General features: G+C 41.2%; 2 protein-coding genes across 5 annotated transcripts in view; both read left to right on the forward strand.

Annotated features, from left to right (window-relative positions):
- The window catches only part of GALNT3 (polypeptide N-acetylgalactosaminyltransferase 3), a 44,768-nt gene extending 34,133 nt beyond the window's left edge, over positions 1-10,635 (forward strand). Inside the window, exons 8-11 of one of the 3 annotated variants that reach the window (XR_004002540.1) lie at positions 4,006-4,137; positions 5,134-5,235; positions 6,016-6,120; positions 8,749-8,824. Coding sequence is in view for 2 of the 3 variants with exons in the window: in XM_030579483.1 (XP_030435343.1) it covers positions 4,006-4,137; positions 5,134-5,235; positions 8,749-8,901; positions 9,494-9,613 (507 nt within the window). In the remaining variant the exon portion in view is untranslated. Of the gene's footprint in view, positions 1-4,005; positions 4,138-5,133; positions 5,236-6,015; positions 6,452-8,748; positions 8,902-9,493 lie in introns of those variants that run through there. The other 2 variants (XM_030579483.1, XM_030579484.1) reach the window with 2 other exon arrangements.
- The window catches only part of LOC115659409 (sodium channel protein type 3 subunit alpha), a 964,414-nt gene that overhangs the window by 493,847 nt on the left and 448,422 nt on the right, over positions 1-22,145 (forward strand). The window lies entirely within an intron of this gene.

The raw sequence follows: 22,145 nt of genomic DNA on the forward strand, positions 1-22,145 counted from the left end.
GGGTATTCACCACTCGTTTGTGTCAGAGTACAGTGCTGCAAAGAATCTTGTCACCCGCCTGTCGTGTAGACCATTATACCTCTCACTGGATCTTCTGTGGCTCAGTCCTCCAGCCAAGTCCCCTTCCAGGGTAACAATAAGGCCCCAAAACCTCTTGGGATTATTCTTAAGCCTGGCTTTTGGGGTCAGTCTTCAGTCTCACCTTGGGCTTAATATGCTTCCTATTGCACTTTCATGCCCCTTCCTCAGAGGCTGCTAGAAGAAACCAGGGCCATTCTCTACTCTGGCTTTTGACCCAGGGACCCTGTATGAAGCAGTTAGCTGTGCTCCTTCAGACATGCTGCTGTTTTCCTGCACCACTTCCTACCTCTAAGCCTCCTGTGCTGTTTCCTCACACTCTGTGCTTAACACAGCCTCCATTTGGTTCTCAGGCCCCTGGCTTCTTCCTAGATACTCCCAGCTTCTCCTTTCACTTCTGAAATAATCCCTCTTTCACTCCATTGAAGTGCTTTTAACTACCCTAATTTAGAACCTCCCCTACAGGAACCGAACCGAATCTAACCACCTTCCTGTGGAGCCTCTTGCCTGTTTAAACCCTATCTTTGTCCCCCCCGTGGGTTTCTCTCCATGGGAGAGTCCAGTCTTCTTTCTACTGAAATTCCTTGGATTCCTTATAAGATTCAGGTGCCTAATGATCCTTACCTAAGTCTGCACCCTCTGCCCAGGAGGCAATTAATCTATCAATTACAGGTGCACTAATTGGCTCTTATGCCTGTCACCTGTTTGATGGGGCTCAACCCCTTGTCTAAGAGCTGTTTGAAAAATGTTGATTATCAAAAACATGTTTTTGTTGGAGTAATAAAAAGTGAAAAAATTGATTTGTTTGTCCCTCGTGTTTTTTCTGCTATCTCAAAGAACAGTGTTTGCAGGCATTTCATTTTACCAAATGGCATAATTCCATTTTTACATCACAAAAAAGTTTTTGTTCATTAATAGGGCTGAGACAGTCATTTGCAAGCAAAAAAAAAAATTGAATTGGCATATTTTTATGAAAATGCTGGAAACTGGTAAATGGTTTCACTGCCCAAAATTTGGTGATTTTTTTTTTAATGAAACAGTTTTTTTTAAGCAAATGATTTGTGAAGGGAAAGTTGGTAGAAAAACTACACCTAAGTGCCTGAACAGTAGAAATTTATCAGGCAACCATCAGGCAACTGAAATTTCTTTGCCTTGAGATAGAAGAAATACTGACACTTAATTGAAATTTGTTTTCTACCATATCTACTCCATTAGTGGTTCTCAACCTTTTTTCATTTGCAGACCCCTGAAAATTTTCAAATGGAGGTGCAGACCCCATTGGAAATTCAAATGGAGGCCCGGACCCCTTGGAAATCTGTTGTCTGTGTGTGTATATATAGTTGAATTCTGTTCAGTCAGTTTTCAGTCTGTCTTTCACGGACCCCTTAGACGTAGTTTGTGAACTCCACAGTCCCTGGATCACAGCTTGAGAATCTCTGTACTACATCAAAATATACAATAAAACATCTAAAATAGAGTGATCTGTTTAGATGCATTTTCACATTTATTAATTTTGTTTTTTAACAAAGTATCTCATTTGAGATTGAATCTTATCCATGTGTACCTTTTTAGGCTGTAAGTTGAACCATGATTAGTAACACTGGGCCAAATTCATCCCTGATGTAGCCCCACTGATTGAATGAATTTGGTCCAATATCCCTTTATTTTAACACATGGGTTTCTATTTAAAACACAACGTTCATAGCTAATTGCATATTGTAAACAACTGATTATTCATTGTACTAATTGACTTTTATTCTGTTGTTCTAAGGCTCATTTGGGCTTTGTGTTCCTCCTCTGTTGTTTGATCCCAAGAAATGTGATTTATAGCTGGAAACTGTTCCTTGCACTTGGTTACAACTATTATCAGGAGTGGCTTGTTCATTTTACTTATTGCCAATACACTAATTACATTTACCAAACAGGTGATTATCACATTTACTATGTGATTACCATAGTAAATACAAATACTAAGGACGTGTGTGTGTGTGTGTGTGTGTGTGCGTGCGTGTTTTGAAGAGAGAGAGCTGAAGAGGGAGAGGGTCTTACAGCAACAATTTTGTTGCCATTCAATATTGCTTTGGACTTTACTTATCATACAACATCTACTTTTCCGTTTCAGCCAATTGGTCTATCTCATATCCCTTAACAAAAACCTACTTGGGCCCCTGGTAAAGAGTCTTCTCTCATTTCCTATACAGTTTCTGATTCTGATGGTGCAGACTCTTAGAAATGTGGAGCTGGAAGGGACCTTGAGAAGTCATCACTAAGGCTGCGAGTTTGTTATGGAGGTCACAGATTCCGTGAGCTTCTGTGACTTCTGCAGCGGCAGGGGCAGCTCAAGCAGCCCCTGCGCCACACGCACCAGCCACTGCTGGGGCAGTCTCGGGCCACCCCCGCTCCCCAGCGGCAGTTTGGGTGTGGAAGGGGGCAGGGGGTTGGTGCACCAGATGAGAGTGAGGCGGGTTCTGGGCAGTGCTTAATTGGAAGGCTCTCTGGAAGTGGTGACATCCCCCTCACTCAGATGCTAGGCTGATGATGGGGATTCCTTGAAAGCCTATTCCAGAGCTTAACTACACTTATAGTTAGAAAGTTTTTCTTAATATCTAACCTAAACCTTTTTTGCTGCAGATTAAGCCTATTATTTCTTGTCCTAATTTAGTGGACATGGAGAAAAATTGATCACCATCCTCTTTGTTACAGCACTTAACGTATATTTGGACTGTTAGCATGTCTCCCCTCAATCACAAGACTAAACATGTGCTTAGTGGTTTTTTTTTATGCCTTTACTCATAGGTTGGTTCTAAAAGTTTTGTTTTGTTTGTTTTTTTGTTCTCCTCTGGACTTGCTTCATTTTGTCCACATCTTTCCTAATGTGTGTCACCCAGGACTGGACACTGTACTCCAGTGGAAGCCTCACCAGTGCTGAGTAGAGTGGGACAATTACCTCCCTTACATACAACAGTCTTGTTAATACATCCCAGAATAATATTAACCTTTTTTGCAACTGCATCCCATTGTTGACTTTTCTTCAATTTGCAATCCAATATAATCCCCATATCCTTTTCAGCAGTACTATCACCTAGTCAGTTATTCCCCATGTTATAGTTGTGCATTCGATTTTTCTTTCCTAATTGAAGTACTTTGCACTTATCTTTATTGAGTTTCATCTTGTTGAATTTAGACCAGTTCTCCAACTTATCAAGGTCATTTTGAAATCTAATCCTATCCTCCAAAGTGCTTGCATCTCCTCCTCCAATTTAGTGTCATCTGCAGATTTTATAAACACACGGTGCACTCTACTATCCAACTCAAGATTAATCCCATGCATGCCCCACTAGATTCGCCTTCGCAGTTTGACAGCTGCACTCCCTGCTTAGCCACGAACAGAAGGTATTCCTTCATTAGTTTTATATCGATCAGAACAGAAACAGTTTAATGCTGTGTTTTATTTCATGAACAGTACATACACACAGCATTAAACTGCACTGCATATGTGTGTGTGTCTTCCGCTACATTGCCTTACTTTGATAGCCTCACATTTATACTTATTTATTGTTAACCTGACATAATGTGTTGGATTTTCTTAATGTAATCAATATTACGTTTCCCTGCTCCTGTGTTTCCCTGCTCCCTGTTGCCATTGAGGACCCCTATAGCACTGCTTCAGAGGAAGCATAGGTTTGCTCTGCCTGTAGCAGTTGGAAGTATGTGCAAGGTCCACGGTGTTTTGTCTCTGTAAGTCTAATAGATGCAATTTTTATGTATTAAATGATTAAATGTATTGCTGTGTTCTGTTTAAAGCCAGTCTCTTTTTAGATTTAAATATTAAACTCAAATACTTGTTTAGTGCTACTCCTCAGCACATCTCCCAGTCAGTTATATAAATCTGATTTGTTATTGTTTTGGGGTATTTTTTCCCAACAGAGCACATTTGGAGACATCTCAAAAAGACTTGATTTAAGGCAACGGCTGCAGTGTAAAAATTTTACTTGGTATCTAAATAATGTTTATCCTGAGGCATATGTACCAGACCTGAATCCTCCATTATCTGGATTTGTGAGTGCATTTCAAATTTTGGTTAATTTCTGTTTCACTATATAATCCTACCACTGAAGTTTGCCTGATTTCAACCCTAAAGTAGTATAAACAACAGTACTAGCAACTTTATTTCAGTTACTGTTAGCATGATTCTAGAATTTCCCTGGCTAGTGTGGGAATTCTTTTCTACAAATTTTGCTAGAAGAACATTCTTTAGACTCATTCTTTAACCTTGTGTATACTTGTATTTTTTATGAAAATCTCCCTCGTGACTAGCACTGATATAGCTCCACAAGTATACTTTTTACTTGACTGATGTTTCACAACCCTGTTCAGACGGAAGTAACATTAGTACTCCTACAGTTTCTAGCGCTGAAGTGGCTGCTGCAGCAGTGTTAATTAAATGGTGAGAGGTTTTCCAGAAATTGTCAGTATAAATGCAACTTTAGATGGTCTATAATGTGGTTTTCAGAGAGAAATCCCTGCTCAAACTGATGAGGGAAACTGTGCTAGAATTCTGTTTTAGCTTTTCCCACAACTGTCTTTGGCGCCTTCCACACTGTCTCTTGCATGTGGATTCTTTCTCAGCCACCTTGTTTTCCTGCCACCATGTTTTCCTGCACCATATTACTCCTCATGTGTTGTAGTCGTATAAGATATTAGCATACTAATATTGGCTAAGTTCAGGTGCATTTGGGAGTAGTTAATGTTTGTTGTAAACTATTTTGTTTTAGCTTTCTCACAGAACCTTAATAGGTTGCTTGCCGCCTTATATTGCCAGCTGTTCAGAATAGAGAATATGTCTTCCTGACTGTGTGGACAATGCCTAACCTATTGTGGGTACTATCAAAATACAATAATGAGGTTTAGTCTAGCAATGATTTAACTTCTTGTGTGGACAGGGTTGTACATTTAAAGACAGAACTTTAAGTAAAATAGCTGTTTACTCTTTTTAATTGTTGGCAAGTTTTAAATAACATAGTTATATGCAAAAATAACTTGTGTTTTCTTCAGTTAAAAAATGTAGGTAGACGTCTATGTCTAGATGTTGGCGAAAATAACCATGGTGGCAAACCATTAATTATGTATACTTGTCATGGACTTGGGGGAAACCAGGTAAAATGTTGTTTTACTTAATCTCTTTCACAACTGGTCCACACAGATGTAACATATCCTTATGCAAAGCTTAATTTTCCTTCTAGTAGTATTGGCATACATATTTTAGTATGAAGATAAGCTAATTGTTTTTGTTACCTATATTATTCTTGCATGAGAGGACAGTAAATATAAAAATTGCAAGGAAGTTTCTGTGATCTTTCACTGTTATGGTTCAGATATTCAGAATTGCTTGCACAAAAACTGTACATGTAACTTTAGACAGACAAATACCCAGGAGCATTCATGCAAGTGAGAAATTGCATACACACACAATGGTATTTTTACCATAGAAGTGGTTTGAAATTAGTTAAACGAAATAGCTTCGGGTATTCTCACTTATAATAGCAGAAGCTGACACTGTAAAATTGCTAACTGTATTACAGAGGACCATTTTTTTTAATTTAGAAAATTGTTGGTGCAAATTTCTAGTATAACTATATTCTCAGGAAGAATTGAACCTCCATTTCTGAGTCTGGGCTACTCAGTAAGCCTTCTCTTAGTGGACTCTACAGGCACAGTTGGATGAAAAAATTTCTGGACACGTGCAGAAAGTGCACAGAATAGATATCTCAGCCACATGACACCAGTTCACTGCTCTGTCATGCAACTTGCAGTTCTTCCTCATTTGACTTCTCAGCTACAGAAACACTTCTTTTTCCTCACTTTTCCTTTGTAAATGTTATCTTGATTCTTCTTTTCTCTTATTCTTCCTCCTACTGCTTCTTTCTCTGTCACCAGGACTCACGCTGTCAAGGAGGATGCCGGTGGGAAACTGTCAGTGGGTGATCGAACAGCCAGACCTGAACTACCTGCCCTGTCATGCTTACAGCCTCATAGTGGGAGGTCAGAGTGGTCTGCCCTGTGCCAATAAAAATCTAGCATTTTGAGAAATAAAACATTTTAAATTGCTGAATTTCCCAACAGGAGCTCTCCTTGACACACAGCTCTTGGGGCACGAATTGCCTTTTAATGTGTGTTTGTTCAGCATACAGCACAGTGCATCTCTGATACTGAGTCCTCTAGCCACTACTGTAGTGTTAAAAAACAAAATAAACAAAAAAAGAACTGTCTGTGCTGCTTTCTTGAATGCTGCCTCACACAGTCATTAATAGTAAATGTTACTAAAAACATTGTAAACATCAGTACGTTGAATAAAAATAGTTGTAACTGACAAGTTATCTCACTGCTGATTTGATACCTGTTTCTTTTATCAACTTTTTTTTTTTTAATAATTCTCTTCCTCTTTTTCTCAGTAAAATCATTGGATGTTATCTATGGTATGTTCAGTTGTTAACGATATTTAACAGCTGCACAATCTAGGGGGTCTGATCCTGCACCATTAAAGTAAATGAAAATTTTCCCTATTAATTTAAATGAGAAAAGGGCAGTTATAGACCTGTGCTAGCTGACTTGCTGTGTTAGTCTTTCCTATTATACAGCATTTTCCTTTGGATCCCATTCACTATGTTACTTGAGGGATTATGATTCTATATTCATCTCTTTTTAGCAATTTACACAGCCTTGGTACAAAAGCATGGTATTAAAAGATCTGCCACACAAAGGCATAGTCTGCCATATCTACTTTAACAAGTTGTCTTGGTGAAGTGAAGCAAAATTCCACTTTTTTTTCTGCTCAATCTTAATATTCTGAATCTTGTTAAAATTCTTTTAAGATCTGTATTTATTCTAGATGGTGCTGGTAGTGATGTGTGTAGTTAAAGATGCTCAGCACTTCTTAATAAAACAATGCATTTTCTGTTGCTTATAAACATTGCCGAACTTCATTGGTTTGGGTTGAAATTTTCCATGCTGGTGTCTGCCTCAAGGTGTTTTTTTTTATTTCAGCAAAATATGGTACAACTATATCTCAAAAAGAGATTAGGGAAAAATACTAAACTTCATATTTAGCAACTCAGTGTTTTGGAGCAGGGACTTAAAATATGGAAGGTGGTCATACTGATGTCAGGGATGTGCCTTTACCATCCCTGTAAAAACCTGCCAAAATTTGGCTGACTTTTGTGCATCTAAAATCTCTGTTAAGCATATCCTCAGTAGAGATATGTTGGAGTTCATGAGCTAAATTCTGTGAATATTCCATGTACACTGCATGCGGCATCCCAGGTCAGCAGGGGCTGAACAGGATTTTCTCTACAGTTGTTCCTCCTAGAGATCATGGGCATTTGTGATGCTAGGGCTCAGGTAGTGAGGAGGAGGAAGCTGACTTTCTGGAGTGCATAGAGTGAAGAACCAAACTTGGGGGTGTACCTTGGAGGTGGTGGGGGAGACTGAGGTGAAGAGCCTTGGGGAGATGTGGGTGTGGGAGACCTGAAGTTGAAGGGATGAGGGAGACTGTGATTTGGTATAATGAGGGAGATGAGAACAGAGGAGGCTGGAACTGTAACAAGCACTGGCTGGAAGGGCTAGGTTTTAGGGGGGGACATAGGCAGAATTTTTTTTAATAACTAGAGTACACTCCCATAGTAACCCGGGATTCCTGAATCTCTGCATTCCCTTGTGGTCAGCAAATGGTTGTGAAACACACTGGCAAAATGTGTGCCTACATATCCTTTTAGTGACTATCCTCCATAGAGGACAGCAATCTGCTATTGTTATCAATTACTCTCAGAAGTCAAGTGGCTGAGATCTGTGCTGTGGACATAAAGGTTATAACCCTGCTAATGAACCAAGTGGGAATCAATACATTTCCACGTGGTGAAATTTGTTTTTTTTTCAGTTGCTTTTTAAAAAAATGGTAGTAAATTACATTACATTAAAAGTCAAGTAATCAAAAGTGCTAAATTTATGCTTTATTGCTAAAATTAAAATAGTGCATGCAACCTTAATTTGGCCCCTTTTATGAGGCAGGGTCCTATGGAAAAATAGTAACGTGATCATGTAATAAAAGATTCTGTCATAATTCAGGGGGCTGAATTAAGATTGTAACATAGGTTTTTTGTGTAATAATTAAAAATACTAGCTGTAGTACTTAGTAAGTGTCCATGTAAGCAAAATATATAAAAAATATTTTACTTATGTAAATATTTGCATAACATGCATGATAAATATTTGAACCTGGATTCTATATTTAAATTGTTAGGTAACAGAGTGATACAATGTTGTATGCAATGGTGATGTAGGAATGTTGGTCCCAGGATATTAGAGAAGGAAGATGGGTGAGGTAATATCTTTTATTGGACCAACTTCTGGTGGTGAGAGAGACAAGCTATCAAGTTAGTTTTCCAGATCTGAAGAAGAGAGCTCTGTGTAGCTTGAGAGCTTCTCTCTTTCACCAGCAGAAGTTGGTCCAATAAAAGATATTACTTCACCCACTTTGTCTCTCTAGAATGATACAATATATTTTTTAAACTTGACTTGTTTTTGTCATGAAATTTCACGGGATGAATTTAGTTGCTGTGGTTGCTTGTTCCCAGCTAATATATGTAAAAATGTATTTAATTTTTATTTATATAGTACTTTGAATACTCTGAACACTCTGAGATTCGACATAACATTCAGAAGGAGCTCTGTCTGTTTGCTTCTCAAGGACCAGTGCAGCTTCGGGTCTGTAACTACAAAGGTCAAAAAACATTCACTCCTGGAGAAGAGAAGTGGGAACTTCGAAAGGTACTTCCAAGCCATTTCTGTAGTAAATAAAGATGTATCTATTTTAATTTAAAGAAAAGATTTTTTGATCAATTATGAATTGCTACAGGGTTAGCATGACTTTATTTATAGCCAAAGACAAGAATGGATAGCTCAGCTCTGGGGGAAAAAACCGTGTATAGACATTTTCACCTTTAGATTGCAGATTAAAATACAGCCCACTCTGTTGGCTATGCTGTGGCCTCGCTCCAGTTCCAGTGGAGAAATGTCCACATCACAAAAAACTTAAACAATTGGTGTGTTAGCACCCATGTTGAACTCTCTTGGCTGAAATGCCAAGGATCAGCTGGGCAGAGAGAATGGACTTTTCTTTCATCCCTAGAAGTGGCCCCTCCCTGACAGCTTGATATAAATTTGTGGGACAGTATGCGGCAGTTTGTTGTGCCATTGCATGGTGCTTTACCTGTTTGAATAAATAGGGTTTCAGTCTCTGAGTTTACCTGTTGGACCCTACCCTGAAAAACTAGCAGTAAATTCACAAAAAATTACAAACAAATATTTAAACTTACTCTATGTGCTGTTGTGTTTTGTTTTCCTCCCTTCTCCTCTCTAGGATCAGCTGTTGTATAATGCAGCATTAAATACATGCCTAACAGGAAATGGAGAACATCCAAGTTTGGTATCATGTAATCCATCAGATCTATTCCAAAAATGGGTTTTTGGCCAAAATTAAGTACAGCTACTTATAAATAGGAAATATTTTGTTAAAAGGATACATCCACTTTGTTAAAAGGATACATCTGCCTTGTGAAAAGGATATATCCACTTTAAAACTGTGACCATATATGCACACTTCATTTTTTAAAATGATGCAAAGCTAGCTAATGTAAAATATTCCAAGAGTAATTTTTTTTTATTTAAAAAAGTATAAAATTGCACAGTTGCAAAGATCCCTTAAGCATCTGTGTAGAAAATACCAAAGAATATTTTGAGGTCTCCACAGGTAGGAAAAATGTTTACAATATGCTGGAAATGTAATTTCCACAATAAGCTTAGCTTTTTATATATGTTAACCACTGATATTGTAATGTCCTCTATTTTGGGATAAAGTGTAGGGTTTTATATATTCTCATTTTGTAATGACTGCAGAAAAACTGGTCAATGAAGGTTAGGAGATGGATCTTCGTACAATGTCTGGAAACTACTGTGCCTTTATAAGTGATGATACTGTTTTAGCAGTCAGTTGTTTGACTTTTCTGCTAACAGTTTCACTTAAAGAAAAGCAAATGAGAAAAGAAAAATTTAAAAACATTCTTAGCACTTCTCTCTCCAGTTTTACACACTTAAAACAATATTTGGACCCAGAGATGAAGCCAATGGGAAATCTTAACTCACTCAGTTTCTAGCACATCAATCTTTGATGAATACAAGAAAAAAATCCTTCAGAAGTATGTAATTCATATATTTTTAAAATGGAAAATATGTATTGTCCTGGTATTAATCTTGTATGCTTTTTTTAATTTGAATCCAATACACATTACCATTTTTGCCACCATTTGTCACAGATTTCCTAAACTGAAGATTTTTTTGTACTTGTCGGTTTTCATAAACTGCAGAACATAAACCTACTATTTATTGCTAGCACTTTGTTCATTACTGTTCTTTTATTCTGTCAATAAAGGTTACTGTTTTGTCTGCCTGTCTTAGTGATTCATGTGGTTTATACTTTATGGGTTTCTAATGTGTGGATGCAATTCCTTTTATGTTTTTCCCTTGAGTGTCTGATTTCTGTTTTTAATCATTCAGGAGAGTCCAACTGCATTACAGAATTTTATAATGAAATATTGCCTTTTAATAGAAAATAAATTTGCAAATATAGTTTGGTGATGAACAGTTGTAGTTTTATTTATATTCTTTCATATGTGAGTATTTTAGAAGTACAGTATTTTTCCAATGTTCTCCCTTGGGTAATTGATTACATAGACTGGTCTTAAACTCTGATTTAAAGGTGTTTTCCTCCAAATTTCCCCTTGCAACTACTTGCACTGCCCCTTTCATAAATGAAAGATATTACTCATAAATGATCTGGAAAAAGGGGTAAACAGTCAGGTGGTAAAACTTGCAGATGATACAAAAGATAGTTAAGACGCAGGCAGACTGTGAAGAGCTACAAAAGGATCTCTCAAAACTTGGTGACTGGGCAACACAATGGCAGATGAAATTCAATGCTGATAAATTCAAAGTAATGCACGTTGGAAAACATAATCCTAACTATACATATAAAATGACGTGGTCTAAATTAGCTGTTACCACTCAAGAAAGAGATCTTGGAGTCGTGGATAATTTGCTGAAAACATACACTCAGTGTGCAGCGGCTGTCAAAAGAGCGAACAGAATGCTGGGAATAATTAAGAAAGGGATAATAGAACAGAAAATATCATGTTGTCTCTGTATAAATCCATGATATGCCCACATCTTAAATACTGTGTGCAGATGTGGTCGCCCCATCTCAACCTTTTGCAATTCCAATATATCTTTTTTAAGAAAAGGGCAACAAAAATTATCAGGGGTATGGAACAGCTTCTGTATGGAACTCTTTGCCAGAGTATGCTGTGAAGGCCAAGACCATAACAAGTTTCAAAAAAGAACTAGATACATTCATGGAGGATAGGTCCATCAAGGCTATTTGCCAGGATGGGCAGGAATGGTGTCCCTAGCCTCTGTTTGCCAGAAACTGGGAATGAGCGACTGGGGATGGATCACTTGATTACCTCTTTTGTTCATTCCCTCTGGGGCACTGGCCACTGTCAGAAGATAGGATACTGGGCTGGATGGACCTTTGGTCTGACCCAGTAGGGTCATTCTTATGTTCTTACTCCTATAATCCTTTTCTAGTGGAGTTTTCTTCTTCAGCCAAGAAATCCCTTTTCGAGAACCAAGTACTACTCTTTGCAAATTCCTAGTTTGGGAAATGAAAGAGACGAGGCTCTCTCCTAGATCTGAGGAGACTAAGAGCATGCAGAAATTACATTTTAATAAAGAGAACTCTGTTTCATAAGAGATTTGTTCACTTTGATTTGGCAATCTAGGCACAACCATAAGAGAAATAATAGTGGTATGCTATTAAACTATTGCTTAAAAATCACCCATCAATTTTATTTTAATGCAAAAAGCTTTGTCACAATAAATGAACTTCAACTTAAATACTAGCAATATTATTGCATTTATAATAAAATATTATATGAAGCCTTTAAATTAAGTCTACGGAAGCTTTTCTATCCTTTTATTATAAATGCAAAAATAAGAGTTTGCAATCACATCAGAAAAAGTAGAAATAAATAACTTTAAATGTTGTCCCTGAGTGTACACTGTGTCTCTTCAATTTGACATAAAGAAGGGAGAAATGCAAAGAAGGCCCAGAGCCTAGAAGATTTAAAAATAGAAAGTCGAAACAAAGAGGAGACCATTGCTAATGGCTGATGATGCCTAACAGGAGGAAGAGAAGAAACAGAAACTTTCATCAGGAATCTCAGCTGCCAGTGAAATGGGCAGTGCTGCCTTAACCAACAGAGGAATTCTGTGGGAGCAGAAAACAAGGCAGCTGTGCAGTATGTATCAGGGAGATGAGTGCTGGGCTACTGGGCCTGTCATGGGAGAAGAGAACTAAGTGGTAAGGAAGCATGTGCTGAGGAAGAGGGGTATCAGATACCTAATAAACATATGCAAGTGCATTGCAGGAGCAACGGAGACCTGGTGGCAGAAAAGTATATGCACAGGAGATGGTGGAACAGAATAAACAAGATTGGGAGAGGAAATGAAGAGCAAAAGTAAATGGTATGATTGACTTATTTTTAAAAAGACAAAACAATTCCCATTAAGACAACAAAAAATACAAATGTGTTTTCCTAACACTGCTTTTCCATTTAAATTACTGTAGTTGCCATGGTGAAGTATGCAATCATGAGAGGTTAAAGATGTGTTTATAAATGGGAGAAGAGGGTACTCAAGCCAATCTTTTTATTAAGATGTGAGCCATGTGAAGAAAAAAGTCTGAGAAACCCCTGGATTGGGGGCAGAGGGAGGTTTTAAAGGGCATATTAAAGGTAAGGTTGTTCATACTGCTTCAAGTTCCCTTACATGCCCCATTTTTTAACTTTTTTTTTTTTTTCTCCAATAGTTTGTAACTATGACAAAATGTTAGGGATGAAATTTTCCATAATGGGCATCTGTGTCAGGCTAAATGTTTTTGGAAAGTTTCAGCTAAAACAGTTCAGCCATTTCCAAGAGCACGATTAAGGAAAATGCATTGTTCTTGCCTTGTTTAAACAAATTTTTACAATCATTTAATTGAGACGTTATAGCATCCCCATGCTGTGGAACAAGGACTTGGAACTTGGTGTGGGTGGGATCTGTCAGGTGTCAAATATATGCCTGTTGCTCATAGACTCATAGACTTTAGGGTCAGAAGGGACCAATATGATCATCTAGTGTGACCTCCTGCACAAAGCAGGCCACAGAACCCTACCCATCCACTTCTATAACAAACCCCTAACCTATGTCTGAGTTATTGAAGTCTTCAAATTGTGGTTTGAAGACCTCAAGCTGCAGAGAATCCACCAGCAAGTGACCCATGCCCCATGCTGCAGAGGAAGGCAAAAAACCTCCAGGGCCTCGGCCAGTCTCCCCTGGAGGAAAATTCCTTCCTGACCCCAAATATGGCGATCAGCTAAACCCTGAGCATGTGGGCAAGACTCACCAGCCTAGTGTCCTAGTGCAAATTTGTTCAACTATGGCTAAATTATAAATCTCTGAAAAAATCTCAGTTCAAGCATGCTGAGAGTCTGGTTGCAGTTTGGCATCTAAAATCTCTGAATATTCTATCTATATGGGGTATACTCAAGCCTGGGGCTGAGCAAGTTTCCCTGCAGTTCATCATGGTAAGCAGAGGCAGCTATGGTGTTGGGCACAAGAACTGAAATTCTGCTGTGCTTTCAAGGGTCTTAGCCAGCGTGGAAGAACTGGATGAGGCAGGCTGCCTTGACAACAAGAGACAGGAAGGAGAGAGGGTTTCAGGTGTCAGAGTGCAGGGGAAAAGGAACAGGAGCTGGTGAGGTGTTGGATAACAGCACAGGAGTCAGAGATAGGCATGGTGTGCAAGGGTCTATAAGAGGAGGTTACTTACTGTAACTCAGCATTTCTCAAACGGGGGTCTGTGGGTCCCTGAGAGTACCCCAAGGGATGCATGGGCCCCACTGATCAACTCCTCCCCTTTCCTCCCAGCCCTGGTGGGGGGGAACAGGGTGTCTCTGCACACTGCCCCAATCACTGACTCTGCAGCTTCCATTGGCCAGGAACTGTGGCCAATGGGAGCTGCTGCTTGTAGGCAGGAGCAGCATGCTGAGACCCCCTCCCTCCACTATCTGGGAGCTGCTTCCAGAGGGATGTACTGGTCATTTTCAGGATCTGCCTGAGATAAGTGCAGACTGGCTGGTAGCTACACCCTTCACCCCCTCCCACAGCCCGCACCCCTGCCCCCGCCCAGTGCCTACACCGTGTACCCAAACTGCCTCTCAGAGCCCACACCCCCTCCTGCAACCAACCCCCCTGTGCAAAATCACCACCACTGGATGGGTACTAGATGTCATCCATCAGGGATACTAGATAAGGTTCCATTCATTCCCCCCATCATCACCAACCCCTTGGTGGCCATAGGGATTCTTCCTGTGCACTCACCTCCAGAAGAGCACCATCAAATGCATCCCCTACCATTACCACACCCATGGATTCATTCTATTTCACTTATTTCCTTATGCCAAAAAAGCCGGCTTGCTGCCGCCCCATTCTGGACCTCTCGGCACTGAACAAATTCATATGCAAATTCTGTCCCTGCGTGGTCGCGCTCCCTCTCATTTGCCCAGTGGGCCTGATTTGTGGTTCTCAAGATGAAAGATGCCTACTTCTATGTCGACATCCAGATGGCTCACTGGAAGTTCCTACATTTCATAGTGGCACATTCTAATTATTAATTCTGGGTCCTGCCCTTTGGTATCACCACTGCTTTGTGTGTGTTCATGAAGATTTTTGTCACAGCCCATATGCACACTCCATGTTTTTCTACCTGGACTACTGGCTCCTTGTTGAGCCATCATGTACTCATCTCTTCTCCACTATCCAGACCCTTTGTGCCCTTCTCCATGACCTGGGTTTCTGTTAACGAGGACAGGTCTGTCATTGCCACTACCCATATGTTCATGCTTATCAGGGAATGGCTGGACTCTCTCAGAAGCCATGCCTTTCTCCCAGTGGCTTGTTTTGCTGCCCTCACATCTCTCATCATGCAGCTCCGCTCCCACCCATGTACGCAAATGCATCAGTGCCTTTCTGTCCTTGGCCACATGATGGCCTGCACCTCCATTACGTCTCATGCCTGCCTGCAGACCACTTTGGCAAGCAGATTCTGCTTCAGAACTCGGTTGTAGCTTCCTTCACGAGATGGACCAACCTGTCCAAGTTTCTGGCTGGGATCCCATTTGCTCTCCTCCCAGCACTCGCACCACGGACAGCTCCCTCATTGGGTCGGGTGCTCATCTGGACTGCGTCTGGAATACCGCAAGAGGCATAGATGCACATCAAAATACTAGAATTGCTGGCTGCTTGCCCTACCTTTCAGGCCTGCCTGCCCAACACATTCAACTACTGTCCAACAACATGACACTGATCATATATATCAACAAGCAGGGTGGCGCCTGGTCCTCCTCCCTCTGCAGAGGCCATGCTCCTCTGGAACTGGTGCCTCAGGCATGGGAGTCACCCTCCATGCCCTGCACCTCCTGGGCACTAGCAACTCTGGTGGCACTGCTCAGCAGAGGCGTCTACGCAAATCATGAATGGAAGCTCCAGACCCCACACTTCACTCAGTCTTTCACCAGTGAGGCACACGGTGCTGCGACCTCTTTGCGACTGCTGCAAACCACAAACTTTCCCTCTTCTGCTACAGAGGAGCCCTCGGGCTGGGCTCACAGGACAAGGCCCTTCTCTTCCCCTAGACCACCAAACTCTGCTACACCTTCCTGCCCATTCCCCTGCTCCCGTAATAATCCTGTGCAAGGTGTGGCAGAATTGCAAGACAGTCATTTTCATAGCCCCTTCCTGGCCTCACTAGTATTGGTTCACCTGTCTCCTCCACCTCTCTGCTTGCCACCCTCCCGGATCTCCTCACACAGGAGGAGTAAAACTAGAAAACTATGTACAGAAGGTACGAACAGACAAAGCATTCTAGCAAGCTACAAGCACTGAGGAATGGGGGGGTCCAACTCTGGCCATGCAGTGGTAAGAGGGACCCAGAGCAGTGTCACACCACACAGCTTCTTAAAGCCTCGGACAGCACCATATGGTTGACACACATGCAGGTCAATGGACACTACTACAAATTCTTCCAACGCCAATGCATGGCATACATGCACACTAATGTCTGGAATCCATATAGGTACCATCACTTGAAGATGAACCCCACCAGAGACTGTGCCCAGAGAAACTCGACTTGAACTCAGGAGTCCCCAGTCTCTACATTCTTTGCTGACAGCAAATAGCCATAACACCCACTGGCAAATTGTATTTATTTGTTTCTCTCCTGCCCTTGGTGGCTTGTTCAAGAAAGATAACAGCCTACTACTGCTACCAGTTACTCCCTTAACTCAAATGGTAGCGGTCTGTATTGTGGTGATCTAAAGGGTCAAATCCCAGTGATTGATGCACATTGGAGGCCAAGATTGGCTCTATGTGAAAATTCTATTTTTCAGGTTTTTTTTTTTAAATTACAAAATAGCATTAAATAAATGTAGGTTAAATTAACATGAAGACTATAGTCAAGGACTCAAAAGTCAGGAAATGCCAGTTAAGACTGCAAGTGCAACCTTATTTCATCTCTGTGTATGGTACAGTCTTTAATTACATATTTTCCACTGGGCCTCTACTTCAGTCCATGCACAGGACAAAATGCTCTGACAACGAATGGGCATTTTCTAGTGAATAAGGTACTGCTTGTAGGATCCCTGCTTTGTTCATTGCAGAAGTCAGACGATGGAGGCCTCTGTCACTGAATTTTTCACATTCCTCATTTTCGTAATACTCAATTTGAGACAACTAGGGTCTGTTTCTGAGCACTCACAATTGCACTTGAAGTAGCTTGGCTCTGAATATAAAATGCCCTGTACTTTGAAAAATCAAGTCCCAGGTTGCTCAAGTTGGGCACCTACAGGTAGATTATACTTTTGGCTTAAAAATAATACCCCTTCGGCTCACAGGGGTCTTGTGAAGATAAATGCATTAATATTTGTAAAACACATACTGTTATCACAATGCCATAGCCAAGCCCACGAGGAAATGAATAATTTGATATTCAGTACATGGCTTGTATAGTATGCAGCAGCAGGAGTCACATACTGAATATTGAATAGTTACTGACTCAGTGAGCATCGGCTGTCCTGAAGGAGGCAGGGGGCCTGTGGACTAAACAGTCTGTGGTTACGTAATTAAAGGCTGTATTATAAAGCATGTACACAAGGTTGTACAGGCTAGCTTAAATTGGGCATTTCCTAACTTTTGACTGATCGACTTTGCAGCCTCTACAATGTAAGTTTTTTTGGATATAATATAAAGTGTTTGCCTCTACAGTAAGTCCCTATTCAAACCCAGCCACCTTCATAATTTATCACCATCTGAGGGTTTGGCAATGTGTGAAATGAAGTTAGTGCTTTCTGGTCAGTTTCAAGTATGAACAAGTCCTACCACCAAAGCCACTTCCTCAACAATCTCATCATCATAGACTATAAATTATAGTACACTGTAAAGCAGAGGTTCCTCTGTGTCAGGATTACAATACAGCGGTGGAGGGGGTGGGGATGGGGAAGGGCAGCTTGCACTGCTTTTGCAAGTACTTTGCCTATTTTGTGGATAAAAAAGATGATTTCTCGCCCTTCAGTGAATGCTACATTATATTTATAAACAAAAACACAAACCACCATTGGTGTGGCCATGAACGGGGGTGGTAGTGTGAAAGCAAAGCATGACCTTTTTTGTTTTATGAAATGGTTAATATTAAAACCTTAGTGCAGCTGTTGAAAATTAAAATTCATTTCATACTATGTCAGACATTTAACTAACGCCATTGTTTCTTCCTCTTATTAGTTCAGGATCTTTTTCTTCTAGCATTTACCATTTCTCCTCCTGTTCTCATTCACCATTCAAGCCACAAAGCAAAACATGATTTCTGCCACAGTGGCATTGCCCTGAATGTGAAACCACAATCACAGAGTTTCAGGTCATAATCACAGTATGATTGCAGTTCAATTTGACATTTTTATTTTTCTACTACAAAATAAGTTGGCATTTACATCCCCACCTGCTCTTACATCTGTTCAGAAAGAAACTGGCTGACATGATTTAGTTACATTCTGGTTTTCCAGTTGGTTGCTATACACCAGTTTCTCTTTCAAGTAGTTATTGAGCTACTACCGTATGTAGTGTTTTTTTATAGCACTTTCCTCAAAATAACTAGGACACAATTAGTAATCATTTAAATGTTGTTTTCACAGAATGCACAGTCAACTTTTGGCACTCCATGCGCAAGTATATTGTGATGGGTGATGTTGCCAAGCCTATAGCAGCGTTCCAGAAAACTAGCTAAATGCCTGGTGGATAGGTCCATCAATGCCTATTAGCTGGGCTGGGCAGGGATGATGGCCCTAGCCTCTGTTTGCCAAAAGCTGGAGCACTTGATGATTACCTGTTCTGGCCATTCCCTCTGGGGCACCTGGAATTGGCCACTAGCAGAAGACAGGCTACGGGGCTAGATGGACCTCTGATCTGACCCAGTATGGCTTTTCTCATGTAATGTGCTGAAATATATTAACTGTGATTATATTTCTTCCTTGGTGGGTTTCTCAAACCAGGTCAGCTGTGTTAGTATGCTCAAAATAGCAGAAAGGGTAACATGAGGCACGGAAAATAATATCTCTCTCTCTCTCTCCACACCCACACCCCCACACACAAAAAAAAAAGAAAAAGAAAAAAAATCTTGGAGGAGTGTATTGTGGCCTTTTGAAAGGATTATCCCTAACAGCACCTACAATTACTGCCATCTAATGGCGTTGCGAGCTGGGGCTTAAATTCACATTGTTTGGCATTTGAATCCATGACTCAGCACAATCAGAAAGCAGCAGGCGGGACTGAACCTAGGCACTTGACCAATACAGTACAGACATTTTAACAACTTAGGCAGCAACAAAGAGTCCTGTGGCACCTTACAGACTAACAGTCGTATTGAAGCATAAGCTTTTGTGGGTGAATACCCACTTCGTCAGACACACGTATTCACCCACGAAAGCTTATGCTCCAATATATCTGTTAGTTTATAAGGTGCCACAGGACTCTTTGTTGCTTTTTACAGATCCAGACTAACCCGGCTACCCCTCTTATACCTAACTAGTGTAGGCACCTAACTGCCTGTGCAGGCAGGATTAGAGCTCCTGGAAGAAACGGGAACCAAAGTTTCCTACATCACAGGTGAGTGATCTAATCTCTTGGCTATAGTGAAATGCTGTGAGCCTCTTTGACCCAATGTATATTTAATTATTTATACACAGGGGAGCAGTTTCAACAGTAGAGAGGGAACCCCACCTGTCAGGGATAGTAAATAGGCCTGGAGTTAGGGCATGCAAAATATGGGTGTCCTAACACTCAGTAAATGTCTTGCTCTGCATCAGTGAGGGGCTGGTGGATTCCTGCCTTGAAGGGCGTGGGTAAATGTACTCTCAGCTATGAATGCCAAGCATCAAGGAGCACTTCCCACCACTTTGCACTTAGGCATGGCCCTCCTGAGGGGGTCATGCTGTAGGTCCCAGAAGGAACCTGGAAAATTGTCTTCTAAAATCCTGGACCAGCTCCCACCCCAGAGCTAACACATCACTCATGTAGCCCAAGGCCCTGTTCATTATTCATACACAAAGTTACATTCTAAACTGCCCTAGCCTGGTGTATGGAGCATACTGATAAACGGTAGGAAACTAAAGTTCAACTCTCTAAGCAACACCAGGCATGCGCTAATTGCCTGCAGGTTTCTCAGACCCTGTGTGACTTCCCTAATGACAGTGTTTAATGGGACCTGGTGCATCCTCCTTCTCAGAAAAACCCAGAAAGGGCTAAGGCACTAAAGTCTGGGAAATGGTTGACAGCAGCATACTACAGTCATCTCATGCCCTTTGCAGGCATGGTTTCGATTTCTTGGAGGAAATGGCACAAAGGTCTTGCAGAAGCCAGCCAGGTGCACTGGCACCTGGGCGATGTAAAGCTGAACATCTCTTTGTCCTAATGCATAGTTATCCATTTATACATGGTGGATCAGTTTCAACTTTGACCAGTCATGCAGTCTCCCAGAGGTGGGAGGGATAGGATTGTCTCCTATAGGGCAAGTGACCACCCCCCCCACCCCACATCACACCATACTCCACCCTGTGAAAGAACCTTGACTGTGGCTACCTCATGTTCTAGGGCAATGCCTGTACAGCAAACGCAAAGGTTGTAAACTGTGGGGCGCCAGAGGGAGGTGGGCATCTGCTTTTGTTTGTCTTAAAAGACTGGCTAAGGGGCCTGATTCCAGGAGACGGCTCACAGCTGTGTAGCCCAAGTGACTACAAGTACCTACCCCAATGTGAGGCTTAGGGTTTAGACATTCAGCAGTGACCTGAAAGCTAGGTCTCCCACCTCTTAGATGAACCTCCCACTTCCCTGCAACAACTGGGGTAAGTAGGGTCAGTACTTTGGAGCTGGTCCCAGGTATATTTATTACTTATACACTGTGTAACAGCTTTACCAAATGCTATGGAGGTCCTCCCCGCAAATGGTCCTACATCAGGACTATCCCATAGCCATGTGTTAGGGCATTCTGGGATTTAGACCACCCATGGTCAAGGCCTTACACCATTTCAGCTGGCTGGAGCACTCACACCATGTCGTCCATAACCTAAGTAAAGGACAGTACTAAAAGCTGTGAGCCACGGGACTTAGCTATCTCCATTTTTCTTGAAGAAAAAAAAAAAAGGATGGCCTCCACAAGAAGGCTAGACTGCATGAAACCCAAATAGGGCAAGTTACCCAACACTTTGGCTTAGACGCAGGGTCCTGCAGGCCGGCTTCTACAGCATATGTAAGTGCACTAACCAGTGGGCCTCACGCATTCAGCGTCCTTTGCTTCGCCAACACACAGCTAATTATATATACACAGTAGGAAAGTTTCATCACAAGAGCTTGAACAAGTTGCTCCAGTCTACAAGTGTGGTCAGGACACATTCATGAGTGGTGCACGAAACACATTTACATCCCTTCCAGTAGGCAGGGGTTGGGGAAAGGATACGGAATTGGATCCCAGTTCTCCCCCCAACAAACCTCTTCTGGGTGCATGCCCTAACCACTGGGCCAAAGGCTCACAAGGTGGCAGGTTCTCCTCTGGATGTTTTAGGTATGCTCTGAGCATATGAACTGAATTGTGTCCCGCAGGTACGATGGACAGGGGGATGCTACTGGAGCTTAGACATGAATTAGGCACCAAGCTGCAGGGCACTGTGAGGCTCCAAGTAGCTGAGCAGCTGCTCATTGCTATTTAGGCCCCTCAAGACATTAACAATGAAAACAGCCACCACGGGGGTTTCAGCATTTTCAGCATTGGTGGTTTTGTAAATGTTCATGGTGGCTAATTGTTTGAATTAGGCACATAAAGCCTCTTTCTGAAACCCATGTCTCACACACATCCATCACCTCCCTCCCAGGGGATTCTAGCCATCCTGCTTGTGACACACGCCTCACCCCAAAATCATTCCTCCTGTGCAAGGGCAAGGAGAAAGAAAAGCTGCAGCAGCAGAGTCACCTTCACCAGGTTATAACGCTAACCTATTACTGCTCAGCAGAGGCATAATGCTATTTTTGCTGACAGTCCATTCTGTCACTGGCCTGAAAAGACATTAATATAAGCATTTGTCCTTTACTACTGATAGAGTTGCTACTAACAGTCCTCAGCCCTGACTTTGTCCTCACAAATTACCTTGGTATTCAGCCAGTTTATAATATTAAATCCTTAGAACATTATGATATTAAATAATTTCTATTACTTTTATCAGGTTACTGAAATTAAGAGAGAGATCTATAGTACAGTGAATTATAGCTAAATCTTCGTTTCAATATAGTCAGTCTATTATATTTTATTTAAAACGTTA

Source organism: Gopherus evgoodei, chromosome 11, assembly GCF_007399415.2.
Source record: "Gopherus evgoodei ecotype Sinaloan lineage chromosome 11, rGopEvg1_v1.p, whole genome shotgun sequence".
NCBI classification, from domain to species: Eukaryota; Metazoa; Chordata; order Testudines; family Testudinidae; genus Gopherus; species Gopherus evgoodei.